At 39.6% G+C, this 20122-nt stretch overlaps 1 protein-coding gene across 9 annotated transcripts in view; it reads left to right on the top strand.

The window, feature by feature from the left end:
• ATP11C (ATPase phospholipid transporting 11C) overlaps positions 1-20122 on the top strand; it is a 162790-nt gene that overhangs the window by 80525 nt on the left and 62143 nt on the right. For 8 of the 9 annotated variants that reach the window (XR_010838562.1, XM_067023020.1, XM_067023024.1 and 5 more), the window contains 7 exons: positions 10970-11098; positions 13124-13227; positions 15342-15392; positions 16385-16449; positions 16781-16862; positions 17800-17950; positions 18503-18700. Coding sequence is in view for 8 of the 9 variants with exons in the window: in XM_067023020.1 (XP_066879121.1) it covers positions 10970-11098; positions 13124-13227; positions 15342-15392; positions 16385-16449; positions 16781-16862; positions 17800-17950; positions 18503-18700 (780 nt within the window). In the remaining variant the exon portion in view is untranslated. Of the gene's footprint in view, positions 1-10969; positions 11099-13123; positions 13228-14886; positions 14953-15341; positions 15393-16384; positions 16450-16780; positions 16863-17799; positions 17951-18502; positions 18701-20122 lie in introns of those variants that run through there. The other variant, XM_067023026.1, reaches the window with a different exon arrangement.

The following is a 20122-nucleotide window of genomic DNA, read 5'->3' on the forward strand; positions in this document are numbered from 1 at the left end:
AATTGAACAGAAATTATGGAGTTGACATACACCCCTTTCTCCACACAGGTGCAACCTTTCTCATAAACATTATTCCCCACCAGAGTGGCATATTTGTTATAATCAATGAACCTCCAGTGGCACATCATTATAACCCAAAGTCCACTCTTACTGTTACATATTCAGTGAGTGTGAACAAATGTATAATGACCTATACACTGTAGTATCATACAGAATCATTTCACTGCCCGAACCATCCTTTGTGCTCTGCCTATTCACCCCTCCCTCCAACCCGGGTCACCACTCTTCTTTCTACTGTCTCCATAGTTTTACCTTTTTTCATAGTGTCATGTAGTGAAAATCATACAGTATGTAGCTTTTTCAAATTGGCTTCTTTCACTTAGTAATATGCATTTAAGTTTCCTCCGTCTTTTCATGGCTTGATAGCTCATTTCTTTTTGCACTAAATAATATTTCATTGTCTAGATGTACCAGTTTATTTATCCATTCACTTACTGAAGGACATCTTGGGTGCTTCCATGTTTTGGCAATTACAAATAAAACTGCTGTAAACATCCATGTGCAGGTTTTTGTGTGGACATAAGATTTCAGTTCATTTTGGTAAATACCAAATAGTGCGATTACTGGATCATATGGTAAGAGTATGTTTAGTTCATAAGAAGCTTCCAGGCTGTCTCCAACATAGCTACCCATTTTGCATTCCCATAAACAGTGAATGAGAGTTCTGTTACTCCATATCCTGGCCAGCATTCGTTGTCAGTGTTCTGGATTTTGGCCATTCTGATGGGTGTATAGTGGTATCTCATTTTTGTCTTAATTTGCAGTTCCCTAATGACATATGGTGTTGAACATATTTTCATATGCTTACTTGCCATTTGAATATCTTCTTTAATGAGGTATCTATTAGGTCTTTTGCCCATTTTTTTATCAGATTGTTCATTTTCATATTGTTGAGTTTTAATAGTTTTGGGGGGTTTTTTGGTATATTTTGGGTAACAGTCCTTTATCAGATGGGTCTTTTACAAATATTTTATCCTAGTCTTAAGATATTATTTTTTTATTTTTTTGTGTTATTGGGATTAAAAAAACACATAATACTAAATTTACCATCTTAACCATTTTTTAAAAAATATTTATTTATTTGTGGCTACATTGGGTCTTTGTTGCTGCGCGTGGGCTTCTCATTGTGGTGGCTTCTCTTGCTGTGGAGCACGGGCTCTAGGCACATGGGCTTCAGTAGTTGTGGCTCACTGGCTTAAGTAGTTGTGGCTCGCAGGCTCTAGAGCTGCAGGCTCTAGTTGTGGCTCACGGGCTTAGTTGCTCTGTGGCATGTGGAATCTTCCTGGACCAGGGCTTGAACCGTGTCCCCGACACTGGCAGGTGGATTCTTAACCACTGTGCTGGCGGAGAAGCCCTTAACCGTTTTTAAGTATACAGTTCAGTAGTGTTAAGTATATTCACATTATTGTACAGCAAACCTCTAACCCTTGGTACACACTTTTATATTTTCTGTTTCTATTACTTGGACTACTTTAGAGAGATACTTCCTGTGAGAGGGAACGTATAGTATCTGTCCTTTTGTGACTGGTTTATTTCGCTTAGCATAATGTCTTCAAGGTTCATTTATGTTGTGGCATATGACAGGATTTCCCCTTTTTTAATGCTATGTAATATTCCATTGTATGTATATACCACACTTTCTTTATCAATTAATTGGTTGATGGACGTTTGGCTTCCTTCTACCTCTTGGCCATGTGAATAATGCTGCAGTGAACACAGATATACAAATAATGTTTCAAGATCTTGCTTTGAATTACGTTAGATATATACCCAGAAGTAGAATTTCTGGATTGTATGGTAATTCTGTTTTTAATTTGTGCAGGAACCTCCATACTATTTTCCATAATGGATGCACCATTTTATGTTAGCGTCTAGACTACACAAGGGTTTCAACTTCTCCCCGTCCTCTTGAGCACTTGTTTTTTTCTGTTCTTTTGGTAGTGGGCATACTGATGGGTATGAAATGATATCTTGTTTTGGTTTGGATTTTCATTTCCCTAATGATTAGTGATGTTGAGCATCTTTTCATGTGTCTATTGGCTATTTATATATCTTCTTTGGAGAAATGTCTATTCAAGTCCTTTGCCCGTTTTTTAATCAGGGTATTTGTTTGTTGTTGAGTTGTAGAAGTCCCCTATATATTCTGGATATTAACCCCTCATCAGATATATGATTGGCAAATATTTTCTCCTATTCTGTAGGTTGTCTTTTCACTGTTGATTGTTTACTTTGGTCATGTATTCTCATTTTCTAATTTTGATCTTTGTGCTGTGCTTTTGGTGTCATGTCCAAGAAGTCATTGCCAAGTCCAATGTCCTGAAGCTTTTTCTCCATGTTCTTCTGGGAGTCTAATGGGTTCAGGTCTCACATTTAGGTCTTTCATTCATTTCAAGTTAATTTTTGTTTGTGATGTAAGATTCCAACTCTATTAATACTTTTGCATATAGATACCCATTTTTTTCTAAAACCATTTGTTGAAGAGACTGTCCTTTCCCTATTGAATGGTCTTGGCACCCTTGTTGAAAGTCATTTGGCCCTATGTGCAAGAGTTTATTTCTCGGTTCTCTATTCATTGGCTTATGTATCTGTCTTTATGCCAGTCTTAATTTCTGTTGCTTTGTAGTATGTTTTGAAATCAGAATGTGAGACCTCCAAGTTTGTTCTTCCTTTTTAAGATTGTTTTGGCTACTCAGGGTCCCTTGGGATTTCATATGAATTTTAAGATTTTTTTTCTATTTCTGAAACAAATGCCATTACTTTTTTTTTTTTTTTTTGGCGGTACGCGGGCCTCTCACTGCCGTGGCCTCTCCCGTTGCAGAGCACAGGCTCCAGACGCACAGGCTCAGTGGCCATGGCTCACGGGCCCAGCCGCTCCGCGGCATGTGGGATCTTTCCGGACCGGGGCACGACCCCGTGTCCCCTGCATCGGCAGGTGGACTCTCAACCACTGCGCCACCAGGGAAGCCCCGCCATTACATTTTGATAGGAGGTCCATTAAGTTGTAGATCACTTTGGATAGTATAGACTTTTTTTTTGTAATTTTTAAAATTTTTGGCTGCATTGGGTCTTTGTTGGTATGCTCCGGCTTTCTCTTTTTACGGCAAGTGGCGGCTACCCTTCGTTGTGGTACGCGGGCTTCTCGTTACAGAGGCTTCTCTTGTTGCGGAGCATGGGCTCTTGGCACAGGGGCTTCAGTAGTTGTGGTGTGCGGCTCAATAGTTGTGGCATGCAGGCTCTAGAGCTCAGGCCTCAGTAGTTGTGGTGCACTGGCTTAGTTGCTCCGCAGCGTCTGGGATTTTCCCAGGCCAGGACTCAAACCTGTGTCCCCTGCATTGGCAGGTGGATTCTTAACCACTGCACCCTTTGGATAGTATAAACATTTTAACAGTATTAAGTCTTTCAATCCATGAACATGAAATGTCTTTCCATTTATTTGTATTATCTTTAATTTCTTTTAGCAGTGCTTTTGTAACTTTCAGTGTACAACTCTTTAACTTCTTTGAGTTTGTTCCTAAGTATTTTATCGTTTTTGATGCTGTTGTAAATGATATTCTTAATTTCCTTTTTGGACTGGTCATTGTTAGTATATAGACATGCATCTGATTTTTGAGTATTGATTTTATATCCTGCAACTTTGCTGAATTCGTTTGTTTTAACTTTTCTTTTGTTGGTGGAATCGTTAGGGTTTTTTATATATAATATGTCATCTGCAAACCAGGATAATTTTACTTCTTTTCCAATTTGTATACCTTTTTTGTTTCTTGTCTAATTGTTCCATCTAGAACTTCCAGTACAGTGATCAATAGTAGTGCTGGAGTAGACATCCTTCCTTTGTTTCTGATCTTAGAAGTAAAGCTTTCAGTCTTTCCCCATTGAGTATGATGTTAGCTGTGGACTTTTATTATGTTGAGGTCATTTCCTTCTCTTCCTATTTTATTAAGTGTTTTTATCATGAAAGGGTGTTTTGTTTTGTTTTGTTATTTTGTTATTTTATTTTTGGCTGCGTTGGGTCTTCGTGGCTGCGCGCGGGCTTTCTCTAGTTGTGGCGAGCGGGGGCTATTCTTCATTGCGGTAGTATGCGGTCTTCTCTTGTTGCAGAACACAGGCTCTAGGCGCACGGGCTTCAGTAGTTGTGGCACGCGGGCTCTAGAGCGCAGGCTCAGTAGTTGTGGCGCATGGGCTTAGTTGCTCCATGGCATGTGGGATCTTCCTGGACCAGGGCTCGAACCCATGTTCCCTGCACTGGCAGGCGGATTCTTAACCACTGCGCCACCAGGAAAGCCCATGAAAGGGTGTTGAATTTCACCAAATGCCTTTTCTGCATTGATTGAGATGATCATACAGCATGTTGTTTATGTGTTGCATTACATTGATTGTTCTTCATATATATATCCTTGGATCCCAATGATAAATCCCATTTGGTCATGGTGTACAATCATTTTAATGTGCTGTTGATTTTGATTTGGTAGTATTTTAAGATTTTTTGTATCAGTATTCATTGAGGAAATTGGTCTGTAGTTTTCTTATAATGTCTTTTTATGGTGATGGTATCAGGGTAATGCTGGCCTCATAGAATAAGTTTGGGGTTGTTCCCCCCTCTTTGATTCTTTAGAAGAATTGGGAAGCATTGTTATTTCTTCTTTAAACGCTTGGTAGAATTCTCCAGTGAAGTCATCTGATCTGGGCTTTTCTTCTGTTTTTGCCTGGGCTTTTCTTCTGTTTTTGATTCCTGCTTCAATCTTCTCATTAGTTTTGGATCTACTCAGATTTTTTATTTCTTCGTGATTCAATTTTAGTAGGTTGTATGTTTCTAGGTATTTATCTATTGGCATATAATTGTAGTAGTCTCTTATAATCCTTTTTATTTCTCTGCCATCAGTTGTGATGTCTTCTCTTTCATTAGCTGTTTGCGTCTCTTTTTTTCTTAGTCTAGCTAAGGGTTTGTCAATTTTGTTAATCTTCTAATTTTGTTAGTCTTCCAAAATTGTTTGTCAATTTTGTATTATTTTTAAAAGAATGTTTCTGTATGAATATGGATTAAATTATAGAACCTAATGGAAATCAAATCCTCCAAAACAAGGGAACAAGATATATGGAACAGAAAGAGAAGAAGGTAGGTGAAAATACCATTCCAGAATGATTCAGGGCTGTGGTATGAATTCATACAAAATGATACTCTCCTCCCTGTACTTTATCAAGTGTTATCACTGCTGAATTATTTATTAAATACCTGGAATTCCAGGCATAAGTTGTCCATATCCCCAGCAATAAGTAAATTGTCTTGCATCTTCTCATAGTAATGATGGGAGGAAGGCTACAGAGTGGGAGGGTTACCCAAGTTTGACATAAAATGTCTTTCTTCCACTCTTTTTTCTTTTCTCTACATCCCAGAGGGGAGGACCTTGTGATTAATTAGAGTGGTTAGGATCTGAAGTTTCCAAACCAGTCGTAGAAACTCAGCTTTTTGTTCACATGAGAACCAAAGGCAGCATAAATGATTCATAGCATTAAATCTGTTGCTCCCAGGGCACAAAGTAAAATTGCAAAGCAAGTAATAAAAGTCTCCCACAACTCTCCTTTTCTCTCCTTTCCTCTTTCTGTTTTTGCTGTCACCCCCACTGCCTTAGAAGGACCCCCATCTTCCACCTTTCCTCACCAGGCTACTTTTCCTTGAGGCTGACCTCAACCAGGTATAATCTGAATTACATCAGTTGATGCTGTTGTGTGAAATGCTATTTGATTGAGCCCTTTCTGGAGTATTTGTTTGTGGAAAGAGATGCCTATAAACTAAAAGTGTCCAAGTGTTTGATTGCTTGGCTGGGGAGTGTGGGGACTCTTTTAAGCAGGAGAGTGACTTATTCTGTATCCTCAGTGCATTGGGAATTTTTTGAACGGTTTTTCAAAGCTAGGGGGTGACTTGATCTTACTTTTTAAGAAAAGACAACTCTAGAGAGTGAGCACAGTAGAGGAATGAGCGAAAGTAGAATGAGGGAAACCCGTTACGTGGCTACTGCTGTAGTATAAGCAAATGATGATAAGAGCTTATATTAGAATGATAGTAGAAGAGATAATAACAGTAAAAATAGTTGTTAACATTTATATGTTACATAAATATGCCAGGAACTCCCTTTTACGTTCTGTTAACTCATTTAATCCTTACTTTACAGCAGTCCTATGAAATAGGTACTTTTGTTATCCCCTCTTTACAAATGATGAAACTGAGGCATAGGGTGGTTAAGAAACTTGTCCACAACTAGTAAGTGGGAAAGCTGGGATTTGAAATGAAGCAAGTCTGGGTATGGCATCCATGCTCGTAAGCACAACTTTGTCCCTCCTGTCTCGTGATCAAAATAAATGTATGTATTTAGGATGTTTTTTGGAGGTAAAGTGTGGACTTACTGATGTATTCCATGTAGGGAGGGAGAAAAAGAGCAAAATAGAATAAAGATAGCCTCCTTGATTTTGGCCTGAGCAACTAGGTGCATTAGATAGTGCTATGGCTTCCCTGGTGGCGCAGTGGTCAAGAATCCACCTGCCAATGCAGGGGACATGGGTTCAAGCCCTGGTCCGGGAAGATCCCACATGCCGCAGAGCTACTAAGCTGGTGCGCCACAACTACTGAGCCTGAGCTCTAGAGCCTGCGTGCCACAACTACTGAAGCCTGTGCGCCTAGAGCCCGTGCTCCACAACAAGAGAAGCCACTGCAATGAGAAGCCTGCGCGCCACAAGAAAAAGCAGCGCACACTCGATGCAACCAAAGAAAGCCCACGTGCAGCAAAGAAGACCCAACACAGCCCAAAATTAACTAATTAATTAATTTTTTAAAAATGCTGGTGCTATTAAATAAGCTGGAGAAGAGTAGGTTTGGGGGGAAAGGTGGGGATAAAGGGAAATCAGGAATTCAGCTTGGGCCATGTTAATTTTTTTTTTTTTTTTAGTATTTATTTGTTTGTTTGTCCGCACTGGGTCTTAATTGAGGCGTGTGGGATCTTCGTTGTGGCATGCGGGATCTAGTTCCCTGACCAGGGATCGATCCTGGCCCCCCTGCATTGTGAGCACAGAGTCTTTTTTTTTTTTTTTTTTTTTTTTGCTGTACGCGGGCCTCTCACTGTTGTGGCCTCTCCCGTTGCGGAGCACAGGCTCCGGACGCGCAGGCTCAGCGGCCATGGCTCACGGGCCCAGCCGCTCCGCGGCATGTGGGATCCTTCCGGACCGGGGCACGAACCCGCGTCCCCTGCATCAGCAGGCAGACTCGCAACCACTGCGCCAGCAGGGAAGCCCGTGAGCACAGAGTCTTAACCACTGGACCACCAGGGAAGTTCCAGGCCATGTGAATTTTGAGATTCCTATTAGACAGCCAGATGGAATTGTCAAGCCTGGAGCTCAGAGATGTTTTAGGTGGATATAGAAATTTGGATGGAATCACATAAAACATAGAGAAGAGAAACAGGCCTTGAGGAATTCCAGTGGAAAAACACAGGTATTTGTAAGGGAAAGAGTATGGGTTTTGGCATTAGAAATATTGGAAGAGTTTCTTCAGGTTTCCTGATTATTTCCTTTGTATCCAGTATGCTTATAAGCCCATTGAAGGAAATCCTTGCCTTTGATACCATATTTTTCATTTCTAACTTTTCCAATTGCCTTTTTTTGGAAGTTTCCATATTTATGCCCAAATTCCTCATCTGCATGTGTGTGTTGTCTACCTTTTCCAGTAAATAGTTTAATATCTTAATCATAGCTATTTTTCTATGCCTGTTTCATAATTCTAAAATCTGAGTATTTCTTTTTTAAAAAATTTATTTTATTTATTGATATTTGGCTGCGTTGGGTCTTTGTTGCTGAGCACAGGCTTTCTCTAGTTGTGGCTTGCAGGGTCTACTCTTTGTTGCGGTGCACGGGCTTCTCATTGCAGTGGCTTCTCTTGTTGTGGAGCATGGGCTCTAGGCACATGGGCTTCAGTAGTTGTGGCACGTGGGCTCAATAGTTGTGGCTCACGGGCTTAGTTGCTCCACAGCGTGTGGGATCTTCTCAGACCAGGGCTCGAACCCGTGTCCCATGCATTGACAGGCAGATTCTTAACCACTGCGCCACCAGGGAAGCTCCAAAATCTGAGTATTTCTGAGGCTGGCCCTATTGACACCTTTATCTTTTGATGATAGATCATTTTTGTCTTCGTTTTGTGCATCTCATTTTTTTTTAATTGAATTTTGGGCAGTGCATGTAAAAGAATGCTGGAGACCGAGGCAGGTAACCTGTATTTGTGGTCTGTAGTGGGCACACCTATTCTGTCAGCCAGCCCATCAGTGTTGGGGGTTGAGTCGGTCTGGTAAGGAGTTGGCTGGCTTTGGATTTTGCTGTAGCAGTTAATGTTTTCAGTACAACACTGGACTTTAAATGCCTGCAGTGCTGGGCTGCCGCAGGGGTTTTCTCAGTGTTGCTGTTCCATTCTCTGCTTTCAGCAGGTCCTACATTCCTGAGACACAGTGAATGCCTCTCTCTATGCCCTTTCTCCTCCCCCAGTGGTAGACTGCTCTTTCTTGGGGTTCCTGGTGGGAACAGACTGGTTTCTTGGTTCTCCTACTCCATCTCAGTATTAGGCAGGTTTTAGGCTCTATCTCCCTGCTAGCAGTAGTTACGTTACCCTGAGACTGTGCCTGGGAGGGTTTCTTGCCTTTCTCTTAGGCACAGATGGCTTTTACCTCATATGACAGAAGGGTCCACAGTTGTAGCGTATTTTGTGTCTGTTCCTCCACAGCAGTCATTCACAACCTGTATGCCTATACCAGTGAGGAAGGCTCTTTTAGGCCTCCTGTCCTCATGCTTTCTCATGAGCACTCAGTGGATGCCTATAGAGGAGAACTGATATGTGCTTATGGTCTCCTCTTTTCTCTCAGGCTTGCAGAGATTTGAAACTGTCACGTTGGCCCCTACCAAGCCTTTTACAGTTGGTTAAAAATCTAGTTGTTGTCTTCCTAGGCACTTTTATGGCAGTCGTCTCTTCTTCCTGTGCTTCGTCAATTGTGAAACAGTTTATTTCTCCTCTCTCTCCCCAGAGGGACTTTTCACCCTTGAAATTCAGTTCATTTGGTTGCCCTGCAACCTCAGCTCTCTGATGAACTCCAAAAATATATGATTCTGTTGATTATCTGGCTTTTTCTAATATTTATGACAGGGGATAGTGATGTTCTCTTGTGGCTTTGTACATGCTAAGTGGAAACAACTCTAGAGTTGATTGTCTAACTGGACCACGTTGTTCCCTTTCTTTAAAAGTCCTTTCCCAGTCTCCCCTTGCCTTCAGGATGAGGCCTAAACCCCTGACCCTGACCTGTCAGGACTTTTGTGATCTGGCTGCTGTCCATCTTACCAGCCTTAACTTGCACTCCAGGTGCAGGGATTTTATTATCAATGTTGTAGAAGAAATTCTGTTTGTGGTTTTTATTTATCAGTGCCTGAGAATCATGTTCCGTTCTTTAATGAGTGTTTCCTTCTTCAAAGATGCTTTAAGATTTTGTTTGTTATTTTTCTTCTGTGTATTTAAGCATAGATTGTGGCTTTGTGTAAGCAACAGAAGTGTTGGTGTGTGTGAGGAAGGAAAGATCCAAGAAAATAAAATATTATTTACAAATTAGTTCCATTATTGATGCTGTTGCTCTTGGCTACTGATTAAGATTGGCAAAGAAAATAAAATTGTTCCTGAATAGATCTTAAAATCCTCATCTTCATCTGCCAAATTGTATGTAGCAATTGGAAGGCAGGTGTGTCATTTGTTAGTTCAGCATTTCACAACCAGTGTGCCAGAGTTGGTGAGCCAGATATTGTGACTCTCTCCTAAAGTGGGTTGTCTTCTGACTCCAGCAGCCTCCTCCCTTTATCTGGAAGTGCTGTACAAAAGGGTTACTTACCATTTTCTGTGTGTGCCACGACATGGAAGATGTTGGAATTCACTAGGCTGGATAACTTCTTACATCCTTCTAAAAAAATTTTATGACTATTCATAAGTTGGAAGTAAAGCAGTTGTAGGGTATTAGTAATAATTATAATTAGCAACTATCAGAGGGTGAATATATGCCAGGTACTTTACGAAACACTTTACCTGTATCCTCATTTCATACTCCAGCCAATCCTATGAGGTAGTTGCAATCATCAAAGACACTTAACCTAAGGTCATATAGTTAAGTGGCAGAGCTGGGACATAAAGTCAAGTAGTAAAGATCTGCATTTTAATCATCATGATTTATTTCCTACATTATTAAATTATGTGCTAGAAATGGTTTGTGGTTTCTTCTCTCATGTTTTTCCTCTACTTGAGCTTTGGGTACTTGCTCATAGCGGATGCATTGTTGGAAAATGACCTATTTGAAAAAAGTTTTTTCCAAATGTTATGGGTAACATAAACACCTCTCTAATTAAGTGAGATTTTCTGAGCACTGAAGAGAGAACTGTGACCCCAGAATAATAGCTGTTATCACTTGGAAGGCAAAGCATTTTGAAATATTTATCTATGATGCAGAGTGGGAGTGTGGCTGACCAGTGTTCATGAAGTGCTCAAGTTAAGATGTGTAGATTTTCTTGATTCATTCATGAAATGATAATGGCCATTCTCTTATCAAACACCAATGCCAGAAACAACAGAGAGCAAAAGGGTCCCTGGGTGCTGAAATCATTTTTTAGAGATTAAAGTTCAATACTAAGGTAATCTAAAAGCATCCTAAGTCATTGTAACCTTAAAGAGGATTCCGAATGTTGAGTGATATTCTTTCATCACCTTTCACATGGTATAGGATGCTGAGATAGTCTAAGCCCTAGAGGAGGAGAGGTCTTTTGCTGCTGTTTCGACTTTCGTTTGAGGTATAATGAATGCTTTGTTTGGAATTCAGAATATTTATATTTATTTTTCTCTCTATGCTAGGTCGGTGATGTAGTAGAAGTACAGGCAGATGAAACCTTTCCCTGTGATCTTATTCTTCTATCATCCTGCACGATTGATGGGACCTGTTACGTTACTACTGCAAGTCTTGATGGGGAATCCAATTGCAAGGTAGTGGAGATTAAACCTGGCCTGAACATCTTGAGTTCAGGACAGTTAATCTTACAGCACTCCATCCCACTGTCCCCAATCTTTTATCTTATTTTTTCCTGTTTGTGTAAGTTTTATATTTGAAGACAGCTTTTATATAACTGTCTTTGAACTTCTAAGCAAATACTCAACTTTGGGGGAAAGGGTGGTGTTGGGTGAGGAAATCCACACCCCAAATAAAAGCCACCACTTTTTTTTTTTTTTTTTTTTTTTTTTTTTTTTTTTTTGCGGTACGCGGGCCTCTCACTGCTGTGGCCTCTCCCGTTGCGGAGCACAGGCTCCGGACGCACAGGCTCAGCGGCCACGGCTCACAGGCCCAGCTGCTCCACGACAGGTGGGATCCTCCCGGACCGGGGCACGAACCTGTGTCCCCTGCATCGGCAGGCGGACTCTCAACCACTGCGCCACCAGGGAAGCCTGCCACCACATTTTTGATAGCACTGTTTGCATTTCATATTGACATTAACCCATTCAATATTTTATTTAGGCTTTTAAAAATGAAAGTAGTCTTAGGCTGAAACTATATAACTCTGAAAATAACTTCACCCTAAGGTACTCTAACCTTACAGTTTGATCTATTTTTATTTTTAAAGTGATGACTATCTTCTCGAAAAAAATGTTTATTCCTGGCATATAGAAAATCTAACCTGGAATGGCTTGATTACTTTTTAAAAATACCTTAGGGTGTAGTTTGGCAAATATTTGCTTTATTTCAACTAGGAAGAATTATAAATGTGTTAGAGTAAATTTGTTCAAACTGGAGGATAAGTTACGTCCCTGGTACTTTCCGGCACTGTCAGTTCTTGGCTATCATCCAGAGCTCCACAGGGCATGAACATGTATCCTCTATATGCTGCCTTTAAGGAAGAATACTGATGTGCTCACCTCTGTGTGTATCCTTGAGAGCTTTCCTCTGCTTGTTTATTCCATCTGGAGTTGAGGACCGGGACTCAGTATGTGGGAAAGGAACTTAAATGCCTGTTAGATAACTAATTTTTTTTCTTCAGGGGCATGGTAATGAACTAGTCCCATTTAAACTATTGAAAAACAAAGTTGTATTTGAGGGAATGTCAAGATAAAAAGCGAGAAATCTACCTAAAGATTTCCTAATAGGGAAAAAGTTGTTTAGAGGCAGAAAACTTTCAAGTGGTTTCATATTCCAATTAAGTTGATCTGATAAATCAGCTAAAAGTACATAGGTTTTCCAAGTCAGGAGATAGTTTTAAATTAGCTGAGGCAGATCCATAATATTCTCCGAAGACTGTGCAACAGCTTTCCCTTCAGGGTAAGTGGTGCAGTCTTTGAATCTGCATCAGCCCTTCTTTGATGATTTATAAATGGGTTCATTGGAGCCTGCTTTGAGTTCTGGGTCAATCAAGTAAGTACATAATATACATTAGTAGAATATTCTAACTGACTACGGCAAGACACATCATCTCCCAGCTCCTTACATAAATTGTAGCCACTCGAAGCATTTTCAAGATCATTAATTTTGCTGTTTGTATAATGGAAACTATTGATGAATTTTTTCTTTCTGTTAGCAAAAATGTTAGCACTCTTATGACCAAAAGGGTTATGTTCAATTCTTATGTGTATGTTAACATCACCATACACTATGGTGAGCAAAATAATAGGTCTCAGTTCTATAAATAGGAGAAAAACATGCATTAAATTTTTCATGGGGTTTTCAGTTAATCATATGCATGCTGCAAATGGAATTCTCTCTGCTGTCAGTATCAAGAAGAGCTTTTAGTTTCTCGTTATCTTTGAAATCCCTTGCAGCAGAGTTATCTTCTAATTATTTGTAATATATTTTAAGAATAATACCATGAAGTTTATTTAGTTGGAAATGTGCATCAGTATTTGTATCATTCTGTCAAAGCCTCTTACTAAAAACATAGTGTTCATGAAATCAGGTGGGTATACGATTACACTTTTTTGTGGGGGTGGGGGGCTGTTTTTGCTTTTTCTTCTGCTTTCATCTAGACACATTATGCGGTACGTGACACCATTGAACTGTGTACAGCCGAATCCATTGATACCCTCAGAGCAGCAATTGAATGTGAACAGCCTCAACCTGACCTCTACAAGTAAGAATTACCTGGTTTCACTTTACTGCTGTCTGATGGATTTGCTTCTCTTTGCCACCAGTATTGCAGAAACACCCACCATTTACCAGCCTCCTTGCATTTGTGTTTTTATGAAATGTTCCTTCCTTCTGGCAGGCAAATGAATCAAATCAGCCTTGTTCACTACCAGCCTAAGATAAATCATTGTGGGCCCAGGCGTCTTACTTGTGGTTTTTCTTTTATTATTGTTATTTGTAGACATGGCCATCCATCACATTTCAAGATTATGTAATCCCGTAAGGCTGATCTCTCAAACTCATGCATTAGCCAGAGTTAATTAAAACAAAAATAAACCACTTTATGTGTCATCCAACATTAAAGAGAGAAGGAGATATGGAGCCATGCAATTAGTAGGCACTTTGTCCTTTTTTATGAGGATCATGATGAACTGAGTATTGTGTATAGGCTGTTTCTTGTCCAAAGTAAACAGTTAAGTTGAGGGGGCAGTGAAATGGTGTGATTTCCTCTATTTTGCTATAGTTAGGCTTTCTGGAGTAGATTTACCCATTCACGGTCTAAAAAATTTGGTATTTGATTTTTATGACTGGTTACTTTGGTTGATTAGAGCATGGTGTTAATGAGGATAGAATAATAGGTTTTATCCCCAAGTGGGCCAATTAATTATATTTTATTCCACCTTTACAGATGGTATCCATCACCCATGCCAGCCATCTGGTTAATAAATGCTGTTGGTCATAATAGGGGACCAAATGGCGGCATGTGGCTTACAACAGTGCCCAGTAGTGGCATGTACTACGTGAATAATACCCTCCCTCCTTCCCATCATTCCTTCTTTCCTTTTTCCCTTCTTCTGTACCCACCTTGATAGTAGGAACTTAGAATCACAAAGCAAAATAGCTGTTCCCTGCCTTTAGGGAGCTCACAGTTTGCAAAGGGGATAAAACAGTAAAGCTCGGCTTACAGTACAGTGAGGTAATAAAGGTGAGTAGAAGGCCCATAGAATCACAGAAAAGGGAGCGACTGATTTTGCCTGAGTTAGACAGTAATATACATCCTTGCATATTTATAGGGTAACTCCTAAATTTCAGTTACCTTAAATATGAAGGAGATTTTTAGTGAGGGAAGGTTATTCCTAATTTCTCTACACTAGATTGAGTACCCTTGGTATGTGACTTCAGAATACCTTGTACTTCCACCACCCTCGTGGTCATCACTTACATTGTAATTGCCTGATTGTCTGTTTTAGGGCAAGAAACACATTTTTCTTGCTTATTAGCAAGCATAGTAATGGTGCAATTAATGCATGATGAATGAATGAGCAGACCTTCATATTTTGTGTGTTTAGTAATAATCAATTTTTCTGAAAAAATTCTAATGTAAGTTACAAAATACTCATAACATTCTTGTTAAGGAGGATTTAGAGCTTTTTACCCTATTTTTCAGAAATGTGATTACCATATGCATAGCCATATATCTGATCACTTGGTCAGATCAAGCTCAGTATTCAGATCAGCTGCAAGACAGTTTGGAAATTTCCAAGATGGTGATCAAGTGTTCCCTAATGCCGGTGGTTCTCAAACGGTGATCCCAGGCCAGCAGCATCAGCATCGCCTGGGAACTTGTTGGAAATACAGATTCACGTTCTGACCTGAACTATAAGCTTGGGGATGGGGCCCAGAACTCTGTGGTTTAAGAAGCCCACCAGTAATTCTGATGCATGCTCAGGTGAAAGAACTACTGAACTAATGGTTTTAAAAGTTGTTTTAGCACCAGAAACCTTTCTTCACATGAATGTGAAATTGAAACCAATTATTTACATGAAGTATAGATGAGAGGGGTAATGTGTGCATGCACGGTGCCAAGTAGATCTTGAAAATCCATTTAGAATCTTTGTTCACATTCTTATAATCCATAATATTTTTTAAATTAGTTGAAAATGTTACATACCACATTGGTTCAACTTAACTTTTTTTATAAAGAAAGACAATAGGCTTTCATAGTTCATTGTCTTATCTCTTCTTGCATTTTTTGTATTTTGATTCATTCCCATATTTGGGGTAAATAGATTTTATCTAGATATAGAAGACATGTGTGCTATTATGTTCTTTTTGCAGGTTTGTTGGCCGAATCAGTATCTATAGTAATAGTCTTGAAGCTGTTGCCAGGTTAGTTTATAATTCCTTTAATCTGTCCTTTTGGGGGAAGCAATGTTTCTCTTTTAAGCCCATTAAAATAGTTGAATACTTTCCTCTATAGAAAGGGATGTAAAGGTGAATAACCCTGGAGTAACTAGCCACTAATGGGTCTTAAGTAGCTGACCTTGTGATTGGTAGCAGCTCAGAGTGTGTGTGTCCTGGGAGGGGGGTGGCGTTGGAAGTGATGCTGAGGGTTTCTAAAATTGTAGAGCTCCAGACACTTTGACCAATAATCCCAAATATGTTCTAAGCACTGTATTTATTGTCCTTGGCTGTGCAGTGCCTGACAATATTGGAAGTATATCTGGAGAACAGTGTGTTAAGGGAGAGTCATTTAGAGACTAGGCAGGAGATAAAATGCTGAGAGAATTAGCTGGACTTAAGTAAAATGAAAGGTTTAATCATATATAATATCACAATTCATGGAAGAAGGGGTGTTTTCTTCCCTCTTCTATCATCCAGTTAATTATCTCAACTTTTCCACTTGGCCTTTATAGCCAATACTCAAAAGGAAGTTAAAGAAACACCGGGTGCCCAATGATCCCCCCGAAGGCGTGTTTACTCTCTATAAATACGGCAGTGTGTCTTTCCCACCTTGACATTTGCTTTCCCGGCCTTTTACTGTCACCTTTTCTTTCTGTTTCTTGATGTCTGCTGTTCTGTTCCGTTCTTGTCTTGCTGTCTGTGACTTACAATCCTTTTACCTCTGCGCATCTCTTTACCTCTGTGTGTTGCTGGCTACTCCTGTACTGTGTGTGCTTCCATCTGTGCTGTACTCTCAAGTAACTTCAGAGGGAAATATCTTTCAGCTGGTCCTGTGTGTTAGTAAGCATATGATATAAGTAAACAGATACATTCTGAACCTTTTGGAGATAGATGTATGTTACGGCAAAATATGTCACCCAAGTTGATGGTGCTATTTGTTGGGCTGTTTGGATAAATTGTGTTCATTTTTTGTTTAGGTCTTTGGGACCTGAAAATCTCTTGTTGAAAGGAGCTACACTAAAAAATACCCAGAAGATATATGGTGAACGTTTTTTAAGATATACTTACTAGAAATATGTCTTTTAAAGCCTGTGCCTAAATAGTGCAGTTAAAAATTGAACACGGCATTTAATTCCATTTAATCTAAGCCTATTTTTAAGTGTTGGGAATTTATAAGATGGTAAACTAACTTGAAAACTATGACAAACTATGTAGAATTTAAATTATACTATAAATGATATATCAACTGGTGAATAGAAGACAGTTTAGAATCCCACTTTATAGAGTGAAAAAGTTGGTAGATCCAACTGGGTGGGGAGGTGGGTTGGCAATCCCATTTGAAACCTAATTTTCATCATATTGTTATTCCTTAGGAGTTGCTGTTTACACTGGAATGGAAACCAAAATGGCATTGAACTACCAAGGGAAGTCTCAGAAACGTTCTGCTGTTGAAAAGTTAGTGTACACCACAATTTCTTTAGTTGTTATTGAACTGAAATTGTTACTTCTCAGTAATTCTAAATAACAACGATAAGCAAAAACAACGTAAATTGTAATAGTGCTACCGTTTTGAGTACTTTTTGTGTTCCAGAAACTGCTCAGTGATTTGTACGTCTGATTTGGTTTAATCCTCTGAGCAACTCAGAGTAATTCCTGTTAGGCTGTCCACTTTATAGATAGAGAAATAGTCGAAGAGATGATAAGTGATTTGCCTAAGCTCACTTAGCTATTCAAGGGCAGGGTTTAGTTGAAATGTATTCTCTTTTGCTGCTGGATAATGGTTTGGAGTCCTCTTGTTGCTATATGTAAGGAGGTTGTACAACACAGATAACAGTCTCCTGGCAGATATTGAAGTGGTACATGACACACCTTCAAGCCAGTTGCCGCTGGCACAGACCTCACTCTCCTGTTGGTGTGGATATCCAGTATATCAGTGACACCCCCTCTCCATAGCTCTACTTTCAGACTAAAAGAATCCACACTAAGCTTGAAGATTTCACATTTGCTCCTCTACCATCTATTCCAAACCTTTAGGATTCAGGGAAATGGAAACAATCTGCTCCTTCTATAAGGATGGAGTAGGTAATAGGTGTGTGTGTGTGTGTGTGTGTGTGTGTGTGTGTTCGTGTTCTGTCACTTTATAGGATCCTTACTAAAGGTGTGTTGAGCTAGTCAGCCATTGCACTTTGGGTTGGGGCTAGGGCTGGCTTTTCCATTTGACCACTCAAGAATAATGCGTTAGCGGTGATAACAGGTTCATCCATACAGGTCTGTGCTATGGTTACACATCGTACACAGGAGAAACTTGAGAAAACTGAGCAGTTTAGTTTATACCTGGTTGATATCTTAAGTAATTAAATGGTTTTTAAATCCATAATATCTTATTTTTCAGATCCATTAATGCCTTCCTGATTGTGTATTTATTTATCTTACTGACCAAAGCTGCAGTATGCACTACTCTAAAGTATGTTTGGCAAAGTACCCCATATAACGATGAACCTTGGTATAACCAAAAGACTCAGAAAGAGCGGGAGACTTTGAAGGTAATTTGTTTTATGCTGAAAATTTTAACCCTGGCACATTGTGACAGAGACACGCTTTATTGAAATGCTGCTCAGATAATGATGCCTTTGGTATTTGGGTTTTCTCTTGGTTGTATGATAGCCCCAAGCCATTAACTGTTTAAGAAATGTTAGAATTTTTTGTTTTAACCCTAGGCATCTATCCTTGTTTTTAACTCTTTGGTTAAGAGTTTTAAGCAATTGGGCAAGAAGGTCTGGCATGTTACTATATTATGAGCTTGTGATATATCATGATAGGAACATAATGGGTGCCTACATTCATATTGGGGGGTGGGAGGAGCAGAGAACTTAAGGAAATGAAAAGTGTTAAGTCAAGGTACATTCACTGAAGAATAGTGACAAAATTCAGGGTGTTGTAAATGTTTTCATGTACTGTGAAAATTTTTACCAATGATATAGTGTCTTTGGGAAGAGCAGTGCTTTCAGCGTTGAAATTAAAAGGTAGAAAGTTTATATTACACTTGCTTGATGGAACTGTGCATATAATCAGCATGAACTCTTTCTTTTGTTTAGGTTTTGAAAATGTTTACCGACTTCCTGTCATTTATGGTTCTGTTCAACTTTATCATTCCTGTCTCCATGTATGTCACAGTAGAAATGCAAAAATTCTTGGGCTCCTTCTTCATTTCATGGGATAAGGACTTTTATGATGAAGAAATCAATGAAGGAGCCCTGGTTAACACATCAGACCTTAATGAAGAACTTGGTCAGGTTAGAACTTATTTTTACTTAAAATAAGTTAACATAGCGAGCTTATTTCTTGTAGTCTGGATTACCAATGTATGTGACCATTTCACATTTGGAAATTGATTCAACGAAAATTCCTTTATGCAGGCATGTAACGAAGGCAAGCGATGTTTTCATAACTATAGCGTCGATTATTTTGCTGGCATTTTGAAATCAGTGTTTTGAAAGAACATTGATTTAGGTATTAAATTTGAATGTAATGGAAATTCTCTTTAAAACTCACCTGGTGGTGTTGCTAGATTATGGGCTATTTCTTTGGAACAGGAAACATGTAGTCTCGTCATCATCTGTAATCATTTAGGGATAGACTACGGGGCAGTGGAAATAAAGCTATTTTATAAACGCGTTTTGTTCCATAAACAAAATTGACCAGAGTTGTCCTATGGACATTTTCTTGGTACATTTCTGATCAGATAGAATATAGACCTAGAAAGCAGAGTTGTTTATTCCAGTGCAAGAATTTAAATGAAGGGAAAATGTGAGGGCATGCACTCCTCTAAATGCTTTTTGCTTCGTATTCCAAGGTAGTCCAGGCTTTGACCTCGCTGCTAACCCAGGTTGTTTTCAAATGCAGTGCAGTCTAGCTGTATTCTTCAAGTGGTGACTTCTTTGGTGCTTTTCTTATCAGCATTGAGAAAAGTTTTTCCCTTTGTCTGAATTTACTGTGTGTCATGTAATGATCTTCACAAGCTGAGGGGATTTTTTTGGCTTGCATTTCATTCTCTTGATATTTAGAATGTCAAGACTGTGGAAATATCATTTCTGTGCCTGGGAGATGCAAATTCAGTTAATGGAACTGTATGGCTGGAATAGGGCCTCACACTCGTTTCGAATGGTGACGATTTGCGCCTGTGCCTGAAAACTCTCCTCCTGAATTCAGTCCCCTTCCACCCCGACTCTGTATTTCTGTTCTTTACACAGCCTTTGCCTAAACCAGAGTACCCTCTTGACAACTACAGTCACAAGGGTGAAAGGACTCTCCAGATATCATTATGTTGAAACCTGACTCTAGGACTCCAGGATCCCAGACTGTGGCGTCTGCATTCCACAGAGATACTGAGGCACTAAGGATAGAATAAGCAATGAATGAATGAATGCTTTTCCCTTAGGTATTGTTCCCAAACGTTTCTTTTGTGGGTCACTTCAGCTGCCACTTCAGCTGACCTTAGCCTTTTTAAACCAGAAGTTTTCATCCAGGGAAAGCTGAGTAGAACTACTCCAGTCCCAACAAAAGGTATCAGTCTGTATGTAGCTTGTTTGCATGGGAAAAAAAAATGAGTTATAAGCCACCCCTGGTGAACTTATCCCTGACAGCTGATTTAGTTGGCTAGATCTGCCGATTCTAAATCCAGTGCCTGGCTGTATGGATTAAGGTACCCAAGGGTG

The sequence above is a fragment of the Kogia breviceps genome, chromosome X (genome assembly GCF_026419965.1).
Source record: "Kogia breviceps isolate mKogBre1 chromosome X, mKogBre1 haplotype 1, whole genome shotgun sequence".
NCBI classification, from domain to species: domain Eukaryota; kingdom Metazoa; phylum Chordata; class Mammalia; order Artiodactyla; family Physeteridae; genus Kogia; species Kogia breviceps.